Source organism: Crocodylus porosus, unplaced genomic scaffold (assembly GCF_001723895.1).
Source record: "Crocodylus porosus isolate Cpor-Errol unplaced genomic scaffold, CroPor_comp1, whole genome shotgun sequence".
NCBI classification, from domain to species: Eukaryota; Metazoa; Chordata; order Crocodylia; family Crocodylidae; genus Crocodylus; species Crocodylus porosus.
This window is the reverse complement of record NW_017728948.1, coordinates 3,073,108-3,093,440: the sequence shown is the minus strand read 5'-3', so window position 1 is coordinate 3,093,440 and position 20,333 is coordinate 3,073,108. Positions and strand designations below refer to the sequence as shown.

Here is a 20,333-nt window from a genome sequence, read left to right as displayed (position 1 = left end):
GGGGGGGGGGGGGGTTGGCAGACTGAACTTTTGAAAATGCAAGCTATAGGAACTATTAAGCTACGATTCACAGTGCAAAAACAAACTTGCCTGACTTACATTTAAGATTCCAGAAATAAGTTTATACCCATATATAGCAACACAAATTCCTGCAGAATTGCAAAGAACAGTTACAGGTCTTTTAGTTACAATACAGATTTCTGTCATTTTAAAAACTCAATGCAAGATAAGGTAACTCAGATTACTGTTCACATTAGGAACGAGAGAGATGAATAATGAATAGGTCTTGTGTAGGAATAATCCTTCAGCACTTATTTAAAAGCTCTTTCAATTTTGCAAAGGGTGGGGGTAAAAAAAGGCTTAATTCTTTCAAAGACCATAACTAAATACCACCTGCTAAATCTCACTTCCTGAAGTATTTTCAAGCCACTCTAAAACATAGGCTGGACTATAAGGAAATTTCAGTAATTTTTGACACAATAGATACAAATATACAATAGAAGGGAATGGTGCCCCACCCTCAATTTTGTCCAAACATTTTAAGCATTTTAATAACCTTTCAAATAAAATTAAATGGGAAATGGATGACGTGAGCTGAGCTAACATGTTTTTCTGCACGATGCAACGTGCTGTTGTACATTTGCTTTGCGCCTTATTGTTCTCTTTTCCATGATAAATTATGTCCATTGGGAAAAAAGCCGAGAAATAAGTAATTTCATGGCATTTTTAGCCTTACACAAGTACATCAGGAAGCTGGTCTCCAGAAATTAAAACTAACGGTACTGCTGGCACAGGGATATCCACCATTCTATATACAGATTACCCCCTGCAATACCTCCCCCTCTCCTCCCTACCCTTCTTGCCCGAAAAAGGGCCTTAAAACTATGAAGCTACTTGGCCGCTGCATGCGAAGTGGGAGTCAGTGGAAGGTGCAAGATGCCAGTACTTGTTTTTGCCAACATTTTGAAGACAAGGGTCTCTTTCATAACCACTTAAAAACTGAGCTGTGTTAGAAAATACCATTAACAGCACCCAGGATGAAAAAAGCATCAGAGATAAGGGACTCTTCTAATAGAGGGTCCCACATATCTGTAACAACTAATTGAAAAGGGTGAGACTAAAACCAAACCTGACTTTCCAGAGCATGATGAAAGACTCATTTTGCAAATGGAGGCGAGAGAAATTACAACATATAAATACAGTACAAGATAACTGAACTTCAGAAATACAGAGAACAGAATCAGCTGCAAAATACTCTGCAGCATATGAAACTTAACATTTCAAACACGGTCTTAAACACCTACAAACAAAAAAACCAGGAATAATTCAATATGGTACTTACCCTTGTAAGACCACCAACAGCCTCATCTTCTTTCTAGCATAAGCAGCCTGACGGGCACTGCGGTTCTGCTGGGACTCAAGGACACTGGAGAGGTAACGCTGGAAGTGGGCTGCGCTGAAGCACTCAGGGCTGTCCAAAGTTTGCCGATAAATGATCCACCTAAAAAAACAAGTGAGAAATCAAATTAATTCTGTTTTCTCTGTATACTAAATTATTTCTGTTCTTTTCATTGTGAATCAATGGCTAATCAAAAATAAATCTATGACAGTACAAAGAAATTACGTCTACAGGCAAATTGTGCTACAGGCAATGGGCGCTCTCAGGTTTCTCATGCTCTTTCAACATCAGTCAACTATTTTTTGAATTTCCACCTATGACTCCTTTGATATGAAACAATAGAAGATGAACTAATCAAAACCACATGCTGATGGAGTAAAGTTTGGTTTAGGCATATTATTTGAGAGCACAGACCTTATTTGAGTCACCCTGAATATGACTATTTCATTGTTACAATGTAACTGAAATTTCAACCAGTACAAAACATACTTGATGATGGGTTTATGCAGAAGACCTTGAAATCATTTTGAATGTTCACAATACAAAAAAACCCTAAACCCCTCACCATCAGCTTCCAAAATGCGCATGAAACCCCCTCAGCACCCTGTGTGCGATTCAGAACAGAAAATTACCTGAAAACCTAGTGATGCCAACTCCTAAAACAGGATCAGGATTTCCATTCAAGCTATGTCTCGGCAACATATGCACAGATTTTACTACTAAGATTAAATCCTAATTATTCAGAATAAGAAATTCAGGGGAAAAGAATAGGGTGGGGTTTTGAGTACTCTGTATAAAGGCAAAAAAGTCAGCATTCAGAAAACAAAAGATCTTTAAATGATTCTGTTCTATTGCCAGTTTCTGGTCTGTTAAAAGGCAGAAGAAATTATTTTTAAAAACATATTCTACATGTTAAATGAAGACTTACGTAGACTTGCAGGAATTCTTCTTTTACCATTTTTGTTCCTGCTTGTAAGATCATATATAGAGAAACCAAAAAAGGAATCTCTCCACCTGTCCCTTAACGTTTTGAGAATGCCAATCGTTTTCAGCCTACCAAAACATACAAACGGTCCATCTGGCCCCTCTGGAAATACTACCGCTCCAACAGATAGGTTTGGGCTCTAAAATGGTTTAATCTAAATGGGCATAAGGCAGTCACACTATTAGAAAAAGCCAGGAATTACAAGTGACAGTTTTAAATAACTTAGTACTATGATATCCGTAATATTCCAGTTCTCATCACAGGATCCTTCTAGGAAAAGTCAACATTGGGAACACACAAAAGATAAGCAGGGAATACTGTAGTAACAGTTCAGCACAATGAATAGAAATGTATCATTCATTACATTTAATGAGTGCTGCTCTAAATCATTTAAAAACTACACCAACCTTCCACATTCCTTGTTAAAAGTAACCAGAAAAGAACAGAGATCACTGCAACGACATCCTGGAAGGCCTGTTAAGATGGTCACAATCACCTAAAGTTGAAGGAAAAATTACATTTATTATTTTTTTTTATGCCTAAAAAGCAAACTAGACATGTCCCAAGCAGTTAAGACAAGATCCCTGGTTCCTAGAACCTTGAAGATAAAATAATATAGAACAAAACAAGCAACCAAATGCAGAAAGGGAAAAAAAACAAAGCACACACAAAAGAGGAGAGAATAGTGGATACATATATAGAATATATTATGCAATCTAGATATATCATGTACATGATTATTCATTGTAAATAACATGTAGACTGACTGATCACCTATTCAAAATAATGTAATAAAAGGCTAATGAAATACATGCACTGAAATGGATCTGAATACAAGATGTTAGCTACATACCCGAACAGAACACACTACATAGGTAAGCTTTGCTAAACGTGGCAGGAAAATGTGTGTTAAAAGTACAAAAGCCAAGGTTTACAGAAGCTACATGCTTACAAGTTGGCAGGCCTGGGCAGGATGCACCCTAGGGTACTGAAGGAATTAGCTGAGGTCATTTCAGAGCCTTTGGCTAGCCTCTTTGAGGACTGGTGGAGATCAGGTGAGGTCCCAGATGACTAGGAAAGGGAAAATGCAGTGCCCACCCAGGGAATTAAGAGACCAGTCAGCTTGACTTTGATACCTGGAAAGATCACAAAGCAGGTCTTCAAGGAATCTATTGTGAAGTACTAGAGGAAAACAAGGTGATCGGGAACAGCCAGCATGAATTCTTCAAGAGCGAGTCATGCCTGATTAAGCTGATTTCCTTCTGTAAGGTGACAGGCTGTGTGGATGCGGGGAGAGCAGTACAAGCAATACACCTTAACTTTAGCAAGGCTTTTGACACTCTCTCTGACATTTTCTTTACAAAGCTAAGGAAATACAGGTTAGACAAAAAGTACTTTACTGGTTGGCTCATTGTGCTCAAGGAGCAGTCATCAATGACTTGGGATTTAATTGGGAGGAGGTATTAAGTGAGAGTCCCCAGGGGACCGCCCTGAGCCCAGTAATCATGCAACATCTTCATTAATGATTTGGCTGATGGGACTGAGCAATGCTTAGCAAATCTGCAAACAATACCAAGTTGGCTGGAGGTGCAGATATTCCAGGGGACAGGGCTAGGATTCAGAATGACCTGGACAGTCTGGAAAAGTGGTCCACAGATCAACCAGATGAGATTCAACAAGGATAAGTGCAAAATCCTACATTTGGGATGGAATAATTGCTTGCACAAATATAAACTGGGGAATGGCTGGCTAGGGGGTTACAGGAGACCATACACTGAATAAAAGCTAACAATGTGCTCTTACTGCAAAAAAGCCAAGAGTATACTGGGTTATGTTAGCAAGTGGGTCACCTGCAAATCAAGGGAAGTAATTCTTCCCCTCTATTTAGCACTGGTGAGGTCTCAAGTTGGAGTACTGTTGTCCAGTTCGGCACCCCACACTTCAAGAAGGATGTGAACTGATTGGAAAGAGTCCAGTGCAAAACAACAAGTGATTAGAGGCCTGGGAAGCAAGACTTATGAGGAAAGGCTGAACGAACTAGGTTATTTAGTCTGGAGAAGAGAAGGAGGAAGTTTGTGTCTGACAAAAAAAAAAGTCTTCAAATACCTGAAGGGTGATTAGAGAGAGGATGGAGATGGATTTTTCTCTGTGGCTGCAGGGGAGAGAACTAGGAGCAGTGGCCTCAAGCTTCAGCAGGGGAAACTTAGGCTGGAGATCAAGAAAAACTTTCTGACTATGAGGGTGGTTGAGCGTTTGAACAGGCTAACCTCAGGCAATTTCTATTCTTGGAAGTTTAACAGCAGGTTAGAAAGACATTTAACTAGGACAGTTTAGCTAGGGATGATCCTGCCTTGAGCAGGGGGCTGGACCAGATGACCTCATGAGGATCTCATTTCCTATGATGGTAACATGACTGAACAAGGGGAGGTTTCAAGTGGCGATGAAATGTATCAGCTGTCTGGTACTCTTGCACAGCAAGTCTTTGACGGAAGGCTCAGGAAGACATTACACTTAGCACTCAATTTAGCAGGATCATTGCGTCATAAATAGTAATCCTGCCCCAAGTTAATGGCAGAAAAACATTCCATAGAATATGCAGAACATCGTGGCTGGAGTGCATTGTGCTTTAAACTGAATGTGTGGCAGGGCTGCCGTGCCATACAACCTCCTGCCAGCTACATGGCAAAGCCTGGCTGACAACCATGCTAAGCAGCACTGCGCAACTTCAGGTGTGGTGCTGAGAGCCCACAGCTAATATGCTCCGTGCCCCTTGCTGGCAGGCTGATGATTGCATCACATGGTTTTCAGTATACTGATGGGCTGGATTACTGGGATGCAGGAAGCTGGAGGGGCTTACCATGACCCAGAGGAGTTAAGTCAGAGGCTTTAACACCCAGAAAAACTGAACAGTTAAAAAGGTAGCAAGTTTTCAGTCACTTAACTACATCTGATGAACATGTTACGGAAACATGGACATGTACAAAAAAGTCCCCAAACCTGTACTCTTTAAAATAATGTATAAGCAGTGTTACTTGCCAATATTAGGCATCTACAACACAGGATCCATAAAATATGAAAAACTGGAAGGTTACAATTCAGAAGATGGCTATGTTCCTGCTTCCTCTGGTATCCTTATTATTTTGACAGGCTGAAAATACTTGGAAAAAAAATCATGAAACACATCCTCTTTGTGAGAGGTGTTCAAAACATTTGAGTTTTAAATCTGTTATTACTCTTAAATTTCTCTGTAGAGGCATTTTATTTATACACAGCAGCAAATTTAAGCAACCAATATTTGTGTAAGTTTAAAAAAATGAAGTGCACAGAATGCAACTTATATTTTTCAAAGTCCCACTAAATAAGAAAGACTAATATTGTTGATGCATCCCTTTCCAAAATATAAATCAGTTTACTTGAAGGTATATTACCACTGTTGTCTTTTGATTCTCATTTATGAGTGAGCCATTTGGATGAAAAAGAGGAAGGTTTAAAAAAACAAAAAACAAACAAAAAAAAATCACAAAACCTAGCACATATGAAAGGAGTACATGCTGTGTACCAACAAGAAAATCCAATAAACCACATTTTACAAGGTAATGAAGCACAACGACTGAATTACATGGCTAACAAAGCAAGTGGAAAGCCTTTTTTTTTTTTTTTTTTTACATCAAGCATTTTGTAAAACCACTCAGGTCTACAAAAAATTTGTGTTTTGTTTGCTGTCTTACCTTATCATTTTCTGCTTTGCTTACAGGAATGATTTCCGACTCTTGTAATAAAGTAGGAAGGTGTGCTCTCATTACTGGCTCACAACTTGCACTGCTGACTCCAAAATGTTGCAGAAACCTTTCAAAAGCAAAGGTTTACCTTATAAATAACAAAAACATGAATCCATTTATTTCAAAGAGCTACAATTAAACCTTATGGAAGGCCAAAGAGATGTCTCAGAAAAGAAATGAACACATTTTATAGAAAATATTTCTCTTACTTTAAGAGGTACTAACTAGTAAAAAGGATTTAGACTAAAAAGAGATCTTATATTATACTTCAGATAGCAAAATACCTTATTTTGTTGGGGTGCATTTTGTTTGTTTGGTTGTTTTTTGGAAATACATGATCTTTTGAGAATTCAAACACAAAGGCCAAATACTCACCGCTCTAGCTCTGGGAGGTTAGCAGATATTTTTAGCTGGTTTCCTCTTTCCCCAGCAGGATAGGACAATGCATTAAATAGCTTCTGCATCTTGGAATATCTAAAACAAGGACATGCATTAATTTAATCATTTAATTCAGCTCAAAGTAAATCCTTGCCTTTTCCTTTATTTTTAATTTGCATATCTATGTAGAAAGTCCTGGTTTAAAAATAGCGTAAAGTTAAAGAAAACAATTATTTGTTATAATTTTTTAAACTAAAGTTTCACCATTCTTGTTCTTCAAATCCCATATGCATATTTATATTCTACAGTATCCAAGACGCTAAACAGAACACCAACAGAATCATACTCGTGTGCAATTATACATAAAGTTGAATAGTATGAACTTACAATCTCTTCTGTTCCACCAATAAGAATTCTTCCTGGACAACTCTTAAAGATAATCCTGAGTTTGTCCTTTGTTGCCAGGAGGAGAAAACCTGCACAAATACCAGAAAAAAAAAAAGAGATTAATTAGTTGAATATGAAATATTACACATTTAACAGTAAAAAATGTCTTTAAGTTATTTTTGTTCAATAGTAAAGATGTATTAACAATGAGCCCTTTTGGAAAGCGGCCCCAACACCCCATTTATAAAAATTCACAATGAGAAGCAATGACCTTGGAGACCAAAAAGTAAATCACAAGAACTTCTGTTGATCTACCATAAAAAAAAAAATTAGTTAAGAAAATAAGGATATTTTCTCTTTTCAGTTATAATTGGGTAAATATTCCCGGAACAAAGTTGTCTGAATTAGCCTTGATTAAATCATGAAGCTGACCTAGTGATTTGTAGTACAAAAAGATAGTATGCAATTCTATGTTCAGGTCCCAAAATCTGGTGGGGCTCTGCATACTCAGGACAGAGGAAAGAATGAAAAATAAATAAAATAAATAAATAAATCAGGAAAGATGGCACCTCAAAGCTCTCAAAACCACCACCTGGTTCTACCTCTCAATTTAGAAACACAAGTACTAGAGTCGCATACTCCTACACTGCTGGCAGAAAACATCTTAGCTTAACAGAGTAGACAAAATGAGAGACTTGGTTTAGAGCTTTGATGTTTATTTGGCAATCCCCACAGAGAAATTTTACAGTAAATGCATCTATAGACAGCTTGCAAGAGGCATTTCCAATGCCCAGCTGAGATTTCCTGGCAGGCTGGGACAGAGACAAAGCAAAAAAGAAAGGGCAGGCCGTATGCCGAAAGCCAGAGACTGTTTCAACATTGCTTTCGGACGTTAAATTGCATCTAACTGACAGTACGAAAGATAAAGTGGACAAATGTTTACCTGTAATTGAAATTGAGAGTTCAATCTTCCAGGCAACTGAATGAAATGAAAAAGCACTGCAAGCTGCTGCTCCCAAATGTGAGTTTTTAAAGCCAGTCACACAAGCACCAAGGGATGAAGACAGCTTTAGCCATTACCTGCTAACGCCTTTGCATTCTTAATGCGGCTAAATTATACCAGGTCATGTGGCTTTCAAGAGAGTGGACAAGTGATGTTATGGCTACAACTTGCTAACAATTCATAAGAAACTCTCAAGGCAACAGACTCTTTCTTCACAATGGCACCCAATAATGCAAATTGTTGATAATTTAGGAATTAATGACATCCTACGCTATTTGGATAAGTTAAGGAAAAAGGCTGTAGAAAAGAGGCCCCGATCAAATGGAATGAAAAACGACTTCAAGAAACGTTAGGACTAGGCAAAAATCCTGCTCCAAACAGAAAAAAAGAAGAGATGAATCAGCAAGGGAGCTGCATCTTAGAGCCAAAGGTTGGGGTGAAGATTAAAGTGAACCTATGTGGTAGACCAAAAATGAAACAAATAGTTTGCATCAGTCACCAACAGGGATGTACTGAAATCAAGATTTTGCAATTTTTGCAGAAAATGTGAAATCAGGAATTTTCTGTGAGAAATCAAAGAAATCTATGAAAAAAAAGGAGCCCAGGAAAAAAGCAGGGAAAAGCAGGGCTCTGTGTAAAAATGCCATCCCACCTAGGCAGCAGCTGAGATGGAAGCTGCCCCCACGCCACCTCTCAGCCTTGCAGCCCAGACACACAGAGAAGCCCAGCCCTGGTTTTATTTCCCCACAGCCACAGTGACATCCTGCACTAAGTGGGTGCTGACAGGGTGGGGATGGGGAGAGCGGGGCTAGGCCAGGGGGAGCAGAGCCGGTAGGTCAATGTGGCTGTGCCACGTTGGTGGGGAGCAGAGCTGGCTCAAGGGGAGAACTGAGAGCTGGGAAGGGGTAGGGTGTGTGTGTGTGTGGGGGGGGGTAGCCTGGCACTGGGGCAGCAACAGCCCATCCCTGCGCAGGGCCAGGGGCACAGCATGGCCCAGCCAAAGGGCAGTGGCGACCCATCTCCACACCCACAAGGAGCTGGGGGAGGGTTTATTTCCTGCCTCCTCCCCCCATACAGCAGGCCAGGGCCAGGCAGGGAGCCAGGCCAGGCCAGACTGGGGGGAGACAGCCGCAATCTACCCACAAAATTAGAGCCCAGGGCCATGGCGAGCCTGCAAAATTTGGATTTGACTACATCCCTAGATATCTGGAATAGTGAGGAAGTTGACTGTACAGGCAAGATGGTCAATGGGAATTACTACATCTGAAGTTAGCAGCACCAAAAAAAAAAATCTCCATCCCAGAAAGAACTGGCACATGAAAGTGTGATGTCCAGGAGACAGATGTGTAACAAGTCATCAAGTCAGATGGTGGGGGGGAAGGGATATGCACCCTCTCTTGATCTGCCCTAATCAGATGTATATTATTGAACCAAAGTAGATAATTTTAGTGAATGTCCAAAGAAGATGCTCTTCTAATGTTCCAAACTATAGGCACGTCTATCCTGCCACCCGACTAAACGCAGGGCTGCCCCCAAGAATCAAGTCCTGCCCTGTTGCTCCCAACCCTCAAGCCTAGCAACTGGGCAGAGTAGATAACTAAGAGAGGTGCTGAGCAACCACCCCAGCACTGCTCATACTCTCAGTTTTAGGATAGCCTCAGACCAACAGTGCAGTAATCATCATGAGGCCTTCCTCCAGGACTCAGCCCATATTAAACCCCAAATCCTTTGTTCTACTCAGCTGATCATCTAGCACAGTGACGGTCAATCAGCATGCTGCAGCACTCTAGGGTGCCTCAAAATGCTTTCCAAGGTGTTGCTGAGACGCATGCAAAGTTAACACTGTTAAGTGCGCAAATGTGATTCACAAGATTAAGCCCAGGTATTTCAAATAGGAATTTACAGTATTAAAAACTTGCTGAGTTGTTATGATCTTTCCGAGTTGCTCACAACAGAAAATTTGCTATTTTATTTTTCCATAGTCAAAAATAAGTGAAAATGCCAACTATTCATTTTTGGAGGATTGCCTCGACTCTCAGAAGGTTGAGAGCCACTGATTTAGCTTGTTACTGCATCCTCCTCCAAGCTCACTCTTGACATTCAGAAAACATTGTTAAACATACTTTTATGTTTGGTGAAAGAAAAATGATGTCTATATTACCTGCGAGTAAAAAGCTTTATAAATCTTTGTTTTGGGGAAAAGTGCTATCATTAGAAAGTTGCTTGGAGTATGGAACTCGACTGGTAGATGGGCCAGCAAGGAACTTTTGAAGTCTATAAAAAGAGCAGCAACAACACTGGTAGAGTCCTAAAAGGAAAAGGAGAAAGAAGTTTTAAGAATTAACAGTTGATAATTTGGAAGGAAAAAAAGAAAAGAAAAGAGTTTATTACTTGAATAACTAACATCACTTCTCCAAATCAGATAATTTAGTTACATTTACATATGCCTTTTTTTTTAAAAAAAGAAAGGCTATACCAGTAAGAGGATCTACAAACCCCTTGATTCCTGCAGTATAAGTATGCAACAAAGGACCCATATTAGACATTGACAGTGCATCTGAATAACGCCATCACAGGATATAACCTTTCAACACCACTGTAGAGAATTTATCATTAGCTTTAAAAAATAAAAAAAGCCCCAAATATCGGTCCCCTGGAAATTTTTCCACAGACTCAAGAGTTACATGTCAAAATCCACTCCATCCCCATGAATTAAACCATGGCCCTTCAATCTGAAGTGTACAACAGTGGCTCTGAGGTTTGTGTGATCCTCCACAGACTATTTCATGTCTTCTCTACCTGTACTTTCCCAGTGGCACAATTCCTCTGGTAGAAGAAATGGCAACATCTGCAATATTGTAGGAAATCAGGTGGGTTCATCTACTATAAGAGGAACTGTGCATCAAGAATGCAGGTATGAAGTTTATGCGTGGTGTCTCAGCATGCTGCACGGAGCATGTTTCTCTCATGACTTCTCCTAGTGAGCTGAAGTTTAAATAGATCTACCATTCTTCCTGCCAGATTTCTATTTCTGGGTGTCAACAGGAACATGCAGCTGCTGGAACTCTGTTCCCTAGAGCTCAGCAATGCAGGACTATGGTCAATTCCAATGTCATTTTATTATTTTAAAAACTGCATTATACTTGCACCCAAAAAATTCTCAAAACACTTTATAAAACTTTAACTAGGCTTTGGCATCATGTAATGAAGACTGTTTTTATCCATTGTTTACAAACAGAAGGAGAAAAGTCAAGTGGACTATACAAGCTATGCAAGAAGTCGGTGTTGTACACTAGGGCATTTATACATGTGCTCCCAGAGGAGGGGGGTGGGGAACGCTTTGATTAGAGTGGATCTGAGAGCCACTTTAATTAAAGTGCCTGGAGCATCTCACATATCAGAGTCCCCATGCTGAAAAAAATGGGTCACTTTAACATGCCCCCCACTGCCCTTTTTCAGTGTGGGGATGCTTATAGACAAGACTCTGGAGTCTGCTTGAGTGTGGTAATTACCATGCTCCAGCAGACTCAATTAACTTAACCTGCTCCAACGTGCCGTAATTGCAGTATGTCGGAGCAGCCTCGCCGCTCTTGTACAGGAGCCCTAAGAAACTGACTTCCAGCACCCTCTCAAACAGGCCCCGAAATGCCTCCACAGCTACACTATGAGGTTGCATGCTTGCATTTTCAAGCATCAGAACTGGAGTCCTTCCAGAATTGCCACTGCTTAGTTTAGGAGACAAAAGACTAGCATTGTTGTTGGTCACCAATAATACATCCCTCCAACAGGGTTCATTTTAGACTGGCCAACATTTAAATATGAACTTGTTCATTTGGGAATTTTTTCAGCACAGCCATGTAGAAGCAACCCCATTGTTCTTTTTTTCCCCCCATGAACAGACTCCAGTCACGGTGCTCCTCTATGAAAGCCATGCAGATTACTGAAAGAGGGAAAATGAGTGCTTTTTAAAGACATCTGTCCATGATGCCAAAAACTACTGAACTTTTAAAGTGACCAATTTCTGAACCTTAATTTTAGTACAAAAAACAAACAACCCCCCCTTCTTCCCCTTGTCCCAGCATCTGTACGACAGTAAATGTTCAGCCCAGGAAATAGGTTTGCAGGCCATCCCGTCCCATGACATGCACAACTTCTTGAGCATTGTCTCTCTGCCACCCCAATCTTTCCAGTGTCAGTAAGTGTGGAATGGTTTTATTTTTTTTGGTGGAACCACACAAGGGTCCCACGAGGAAACAAGTCAGCTGCAAGAATTGGGAATTAGAAAGGGAAAGGGAATAACAGCTACCTTGCTTTTAGCTTTACACTTCTGGATCATGGCAAAGTTCCCAACCTCTTGTGTGTTTGAATCATATCAAAGTATCACAAAAATTTAGGGCCGGAAAGGACCTTGAAAGATCGAGTCCAACCCCCCTGCTCTGGGCAGGAATACTGCCGAGATCAAATGATCCCAGCAAGGTGTCTATACAGTATCCTCTTGAAGACTTCCAAGGTTGGGGCTGCACCACCTCCTCGGGAAGTCTAGTCCAGATTCTGGTTCCCCTTACCGGAAGGAAGCTCTTCCTTGCATCCAACCTGAAGCCATCCTCTGACAGTTTATGGCCATTGCTCCTTGTCCTCCCCTGGGGCGCCCTAGTGAACAGTTTTTCCTCTCAGCTGCTAATATTCACCCCTGACATACTACAGATGGCCACCAAGTTCCTCCCCTTGGTCTTCTCTTCCCCAGGCTGAACAGTCCCAGATCCCTTAGTCTTTTCTCATCTGGTTTGTCCTCCTTAATCAATCATTCTCATGGCCCTTCTCAAGGACTCTTTCAATACTTTCCACATCTTTTTTGAAATGCAGCACCCAGAACTGGACATAGAGTGCAACTATGAACTCTCAAAATTGATGAGGAGTTAATATTTCTTATTCATTACTGATTGTTACAACAATCATGGTGAACACAAAGATACTGAAAACAGTTTAAATGGCACCATCTCTCAAAAGTAAGAATGGAAAACTGGAGTGATGAAATTGCCTCTGAAATATAGTTTCAAGTGATTGAAGAGACAGCTACATTTGCACAGGAGTTTGATGAACTTGCTGACATTTCTCAACACGCAAGAAAAGTTATACCTGTCCCCTGGTGGTAAGGATACTGAGGCTGAGAGAGCATTTTCTTGGACACGCCTGATTTTTGGGCTACCGAGGTGGTAAGTGAAACAAAACAAAGGGTGCCATCATGCTTCCTTTGTGGTCTACTATTCTAGTAGACCTTGGTGTGTAGATTATCAATTCAATCTTCCTGTACTTCTTATTAATAATAAATCTTCCTCCAACTAGAGTGAGAAAATAAGCATTTTATCAGAGAAAACACTGGTTTAGAAGTTACAATGCCCAAACCAGGCTCGTAACTGGAAATTAAAGGGCTTCAATCCAGAATTCAGAAAAGCGGGACTCAACCCTGAATTTGTTGGGGGGCCAGCAGCATTAGGATGATTACTTTAAAAGAATCATGAGGACAAATAACGGTGGGGAAAAATCTGTATTTCAGAAGGTTAGAGACAAATGTGTTATTTTGAGGTCCGGCTTTTATTTATATTTGTTCACTTGAAGATTATAACAAATAGCTATTTCTCGGTGCCTCCTTAACTGTTACACTAGCTTCCAACTTAAGTACAATAAGAGTCTTCTCATTCTCCTGTCACTTTTTAGCAATATTTTTAGCATGCTCAGCCTCACTTTTTGCCAAGTCACTTAAACAATAAAGTTTTCCTTCAAGGTTTAGCTTTACACAAAAAACTGGCATCAGTTCAAGATAGACAGCCAGTTCCCATAAATAGCCTGAATTTTAAGAAAGTGAGTGTCTTGATTTAAACAATAGAAGGAAGGTCAGTGTTAAAATAGCTTTTTAAACTACAAAGGGCCAGTCAATATGGTTTAAAAGGAATGGCTGCTAAGGTAAAGTTTTCTTTACTGTTGTGTTTTTTCCAATTCAAATGAAGCCCATGCCTTTATTTTACATTACGGACTCTTATCTACACAATGCTCTTTGGAAATGGCTGTACAACTGCCTAATAAAATACTTGACCCTTAAGAAAATAGGAGCTTTTCCTTTTTAGTGCACACATGAAACTTTGCTCTTCCAAAATAATCTCCTTATTATTATTTAATTACTGGTAGATAGTTATAGTTAATTGTCTACCACAGTTGGCCCTACCTTTCAATAAAACTGCTATCTTTAACCCACCTTAATTCCCAGAAATCACAAAACAATGCATCAGAACCAAAAGCTCAATTAATAATTGGGCAAATTATTATCACGTCACAGTCTAAAGTAATTCGGTTAAAGAGTGGCCAAAAGATGACCCCTACCATAATCAAGTTGTGGGTGTTTTTGGGCAATTAACAAGAATACGTATAATACATGTAGACAGCATAACTTTCCTCTGCCTGGAAAAGGTGAATTAGCTACCCCCTTCACACTGTCACTTACACAATGTTTTACACCAGCAGATAAAGACACTTCTCCTGACCTTTTAAGTGATAAGTGGTATGCTACTACAAACATCTGACTGAAGGTTAACCGTGGTCTGTGCAAAACAAAGCACTTCAACTAAATATCATATTCTTGGAGCTACGCCTTGAAACTATTGCTGACTGAAGAATCAAGTTAAAAAAGGAGGGTTTGCAAAAACAGAAATAGATAGAACAAGTCTTGCTTTCATTCTCAGTACTCTTTCAACATTATTCACCATGTTTAATTAAAAGAAAAAAGAAAAACAACATTCTAATGTGGAACAAGGCTTCAGAGCTATTGATTATTAAGTTCACATATTAAAATGCTGTCCTACTTTGACAGTGAAACTGCTATGAAGTAGAGAAAAAGTAAATTTGCCCTGTGTAATCCAAATAGCATCTGCATGACAACTCTACTGAAAGACAACATTTTTCTGCTACAAAACTGCACCAGGAAAAATTGCCTCACCCCCCTGTTTCTTTATAATATCCACTTACGTAAAGGTGATAAAAACAATTTAGAAAACTAGGTACTGATAAACGGATAAATGAACCACTCACCCCATCATAGAATTTAATAGAATTCATGTCATTCTTTGAAATGGTAATGCTGCCGCGGTGGGGATGAGAAAACAGAATGCCGTCTGAAAAGAAGTATAATTTACCTACAATCGAAAAGAAAATAGATTAGTATTATGTGACACGGCAATATCTAGCTGCATGTTGCCTTTTTCCAAATAAATCCTATTCCATTTTGTACAATACTTAGCTGTGTTTCAGTCCAAAATTTAAATCACATGCAGAATATAATGCACCATTTTCTATGCTGGTTAAGAGACAAATGAAATGAATCTGTGCATCTGCATAGATGTCCAAAACACAATAACTTTCACTACGTCTTCCCAGCAGGGTGGAAAACCCAGTAAAATGGCCTTATTTGATAAAACATGACCCTACATGCCTTGCATGGGTTTGTTAGTCAATTATTTGGGGGCTTAAAAAAAATAAAATTGAGAATGATTCTACGTTATAACTGAACAAAAGCAAAAAAGGGGAAAAGAAGAATGACAGTATACTAAGAAGAAAATAGCGACAATACCATTCGATTGTTTGCATTTCACAATCCATTAAGACTTGTTTAATGAATACAAACACATAACACTTTAGATAAGAGATGCACAACTGTTGATACTAAAGCAAAAATGGAAGTGGGATTTATTTCCCCTGACTTCTCCCACCCCCACTTAAATACATCTGGACAATCCATTTTTTATGCATCTAAAGCCTGACTTGCTTCAACAGTAACACTGTTGAAACACGTCAGGCTTTAGAGCATAAGAGGGACAGTCCAGATGCATTGAAGAAGCATAACCTGGAGAAGAAATAAAGTCACTGAGTTGGATGGATTTTAAACTACTCAGAGCAGAGAGGGGAAGAAATCAGGGGAAATAAATCCCACTTCTCTTTCATTTCACAAACTCTCAAACTTGACTTTGTTGCTAACTTTCAACACATGCAGCAAAAAATCTATAAAAGGGTTTGGATTTTTTAACCACTATTTCCTAATGGACAAAGAGCTAATAGCTGCTCCAAAGCAGGAATTCATTCTCTGCTTTTAAACACAGCTAGAGTCAACACTGCAATACTTTTTGCTATGCTTGGATGGCAACAGGACTATGCAGATGCAACACTTACTGCTATCTATGGGATTATGTTTGGCTCTACCTTAAGTTTTTATTCTCCCATACGTGAACAATTTTCCCATTAGCTGGCGGTGCAAAGAAATACTACTAAACCACCTCCTTTTCATCTGCTTTACAGACATCTAGGGTCTTCAAAAGACTAGGCTAGCCTATGGAAACAGCTAGAAAAACAGGTGCAGACAGCCTTGCTACCATAACTTACTTTCCAAACACAAAAATGAGCTCCAGAGGAAGAGTTCAGCTACAAAAAACACACCACAAGCCAACAGCAGCAAAGCAGTTTCTGCTACTACAAGAGAAAGCCACTGTCGGAATAGAAACTAGGAACTGCCAACAGGATCAAAGCCATCAGATACAGACTTTCTATCTAAAAGAATAGGGCAGCAGGCCAGACAGGAAAGCACTTGTGAGACAGCACAGAAGAATGAAGAGAGGAAATGAGCTAAAGTAAAGGAGTAGAGAGAACAGAACCAGAAGGAAATACAATGAAAGTAGCAGCAGAGTCTAGCCTCAGACTATTATTAATCCATGCCTCAGAACAAAGATTTCACCATTCTGTCAACTGGCAGAAAGTATTGCAGAGGTGTATATGCCTTCTTATGGGTGGTTAAGGAAAGAAGGAAAAACACACTGGGCCAAATCCCATTCTACCTATATATTACACATAAAAATGAAGTTTATTGTCTACCTATGGGGACTTTTTACCATCTTCAAATTTTCCCTGAGCCTGAGAAAGGGAAAGGTGAGCCCAAAAGCTTGCAGAACAGAAACTTCCTCAGCCTGACAAAGGGTTTTTAAACTGGAAAGCTTGCTAAAAAATTTCCAACTATTGAAGTTGGTCTACTAAAAGGCATCAGATTCACCCAAAGAACCTTGTCCGCAGAACAAGATTTTTTTTTGCGATTTCTTAGTTAGTCTAATAAAAGGCATCTTCTCTGTGAACCAAGAGTCCTAGAGTTTTGCATTCTACCTATTAGGCAGTTACAGAGACTTGAGCGAGGTGGAATAGGATCAGGCTTAAGTCACTGCAAAACTGGTCGTGTAAAATGTGGGCTGATCCCCATTTTCTTCACTGCCTCCTTTTCTTTTCTTTTCAATCACAGTCTTAAGGATAAAGTGATAGCTGTTACAGAAGCAGATGCAGCCATGAATCTGCAGGGATCTGAACAGAATGGAATAGGATCACAATTACGCATCATGGAATAGGATCTCTGCCTTTGTGACCTTGTCAGAGATCTCTCAAAGGATGCCAAGTTTCTCAAACCATGTCAGAGAAACAAAAGGGTGAGAAGGCATGGAGGTTAGAGCATTCAGAACTAAAGAGAGGCCACAAAAATTAAAATCTGTCCAGCCAAGTGCCTAACGTAAAGATCACCAAGTTACCCTCTGCTACTCACAAGATTCAATATGGTACATTATTTTGCCTAAATTTTAATTTTTTGTTGTTGCCATTTTAACTTTGGTAAGCATCTTCAAGCAACAGTTCAGATTACCAGGATTCCACCCTAGATACAGTGCTGAAATGGGAAAGTTTTATGAATACAACTTTCCAAAAAAAAAAAAAAAAAAGCAAAACCCCTATTCTTTACCTTAATTATCTAGAGAGCCAATAACTTGCTTAACCTGATATTGCGATGGCCAGCTTAATACGTTTCCCTACTCGGATGTACCCTGGTCGTTTGAGATGTAGCAAACTCACTCAATCTGAATATAACTGCTGAAGCACTTGGTATATCATATGATACTACCCAGATCTCTGCACGTGCATTTATTTAGCATCTATTTGGTAGCAACTAGACTGCTACAGGACTTCTCCCCAAACAAGCTTTCAGCTTCTGGTAAGAATTGGAATATAAAGTTCTTCAATCTCTCATATACTTGGAAAAAAATGTTCTTGAGGCAGAAAAATATATTGTGCCTTAAGCAGTACATAGTGGTGTTATATATCAAGAGATTTAACACACTGGTCTGAGCTGTACCCCATCGACTATAAAGCCAGGAAAAAAGCCACCACAAATGAAGCCTCATTACACTGACTATTCCAAGTTTGTTTCGGCTGAACACTAAACGAGAGTCAGTTTGTTCAGCAGTTGACAGCTTGCAGGAAAAATGAAACAGAAGACAGCCTGGCATTTGCTCAGGTACAAGGAGTAGAAGCATTAGTCACTAGGAAGGAACAGTTTTAGTCAGAGCTGAAATGGAAAACGAACTTCAAGGATTACTCTTGCAGGGTCAGGGGAGAGTAAGAGGGAAGGGGAGGGGAGCAGCAAGGGAAAGAGCAGTAGCATTAGTGGAAATATGAAAAGGTAAAGTTTTTCTGAAAAAATACAGATTATGGTGGAAAGGGTTGAAATAAGGGACCAAAGTTCCAGGTAGCAAAAGCCCTCAGAAGAAACAAAAGAAAAAAGGACTGAAAAGACCTCCAGGATTACCCAGTCAGGTGGGTGGCAAATTGGCTTAAGAGTCGCACACAAAGAGTGGTAGTGATGGGTCGGTATTGATCTGGAAAGATGTGGGCAGTGGAGTCCCACAAGGCGCGGTCCTTGGATCAGTGCTGTTCAGTGTGGTCATCAGTGACTTAGATGAGGGTACGGAGAGCACCCTGTTCAAATTCGCAGATGATACCAAATTATGGGGTAAAAACACATCAGAGGGTAGGCAACGAATCCAGGCAGATCTGGACAGGTTGGAAAAATGGGCGGAATAGAATAGGATGCAGTTCAACAAAGACAAGTGCAGGGTGCTACACCTCGGGGGAAGGAATCACCAGTACACTTACAGGTGGGGGGATGACCGTCTCAGCAGCACAGCAGTGGAAAGGGATCTCGGAGTCATTGTTGACACCAAGATGAACATGAGTTGTCAATGTGACGAAGCGATCAACAAGGCAACACTTTATCACGCATCAGGAGATGCATCACGGAGAGGTCCAGGGAGGTGGTATGACCCCTCCATGTGGCACTGGTCAGGCTACAGTTGGAGTACTGCCTCCAGTTTTGGGTGCCACACTTCAAGAAGGATGTTGATAGACTCGAGAGGTCCAGAGAAGGGCTACTCATATGGTTAGGAGCCTGCAGGCAAAGCCCTACGAGGAGAGATTGAGGGCCCTGGATCTCTTCAGCCTCTGCAAGAGAAGGCTGAGAGGTGATCTTGTGGCCACCTACAAATTCATCAGAGGAGACAACAAGGAATAGGAGATGTGCTGTTTACCAGGGCACCTCTTGAACTAACAAGGAACAACAGCCACAAACTGACGGAGAGCAGATTCAGGTTAGACAGCAGGAACAACTTCTTTATGGTGAGGGTTGTCAGAATCTGGAATGGGTGTCCAAGGGAGGTGCTCTCCTCTACCTGGGGGTCTTTAAGAGAAGGCTGGACATGCACCTGGCTGGGGCTGTCTGACCCCAGCGCTCTCTCCTGCCCAGGGCAGGGGGTCAGACTCGATAATCTGTTGAGGTCCCTTCTGACCCAAACCACTATGAATCAAATGCATTCCCCTGCTATTGCAAGCCACCACATCACAAAGTGTCTTTCCTAGACTCCATCTTAAAAGTAGGGGCTTTTTGTTGCAGCTAGCAGGTCCCTCCACTGCTCCAAGAAACCTTCTACAAAAACAAGATTAAGAGATTTACGCAGTTTGGGAATACCACGAATTTCCAACAGGCAGAGAGAAAATGTGGAGTTCTGGTCAGAAAAAAAAAAACCTGTCAGGTCAAGCAGCATAGCAGTAGTGTACCAACGGTGATACAGGTTGCCTCGGCTAATGTGTTTATCTAAAGCAGGACTTCTTTCACTACATGATTTATCTGTCTTACAGTGCTATAGCTACCAAAGCAAATAAACATTTCTTTAGCACTTGCCAGCAAACTCACCTTCCTCAGGCATGGTCTCTGGATTGCTAGAATAAATATATCCTCCATCACCTCCTGTGAGAAAAGTACCCAGGAAGGATTCATCTTCCTGAAGAAGAAAACAGTTTTTTATAGTACCTTCATAGGTGGGTTCACAATTACTGCTAGAAGGAAACAGTTTGGCCTGCAACTGTCTTCATGCCAGGAAATGACTCTACAAACACAGTAAAAGGAGTTTTAGAGTATCTGTCAAACACTTAAAGAAAGAAGTGTTAGGAAGTCAGGACTGAAACAGAGGAATGGTGTTTCTGGTAACTGTAATTAATGTG

The 20,333-nt window shown here is 40.3% G+C and overlaps 1 protein-coding gene across 1 annotated transcript in view; it reads right to left on the bottom strand.

Annotated features, from left to right (window-relative positions):
• CUNH20orf194 (chromosome unknown C20orf194 homolog) overlaps positions 1–20,333 on the bottom strand; it is a gene marked incomplete at its 5' end in the record, with an annotated part of 123,010 nt that overhangs the window by 32,513 nt on the left and 70,164 nt on the right. Inside the window, 8 exons of the mRNA XM_019552559.1 lie at positions 1,343–1,501; positions 2,792–2,880; positions 6,113–6,230; positions 6,539–6,637; positions 6,929–7,017; positions 10,093–10,239; positions 15,012–15,115; positions 20,026–20,113. Of these exons, the coding sequence (XP_019408104.1) occupies positions 1,343–1,501; positions 2,792–2,880; positions 6,113–6,230; positions 6,539–6,637; positions 6,929–7,017; positions 10,093–10,239; positions 15,012–15,115; positions 20,026–20,113 (893 nt within the window). The remainder of the gene's footprint in view (positions 1–1,342; positions 1,502–2,791; positions 2,881–6,112; positions 6,231–6,538; positions 6,638–6,928; positions 7,018–10,092; positions 10,240–15,011; positions 15,116–20,025; positions 20,114–20,333) is intronic.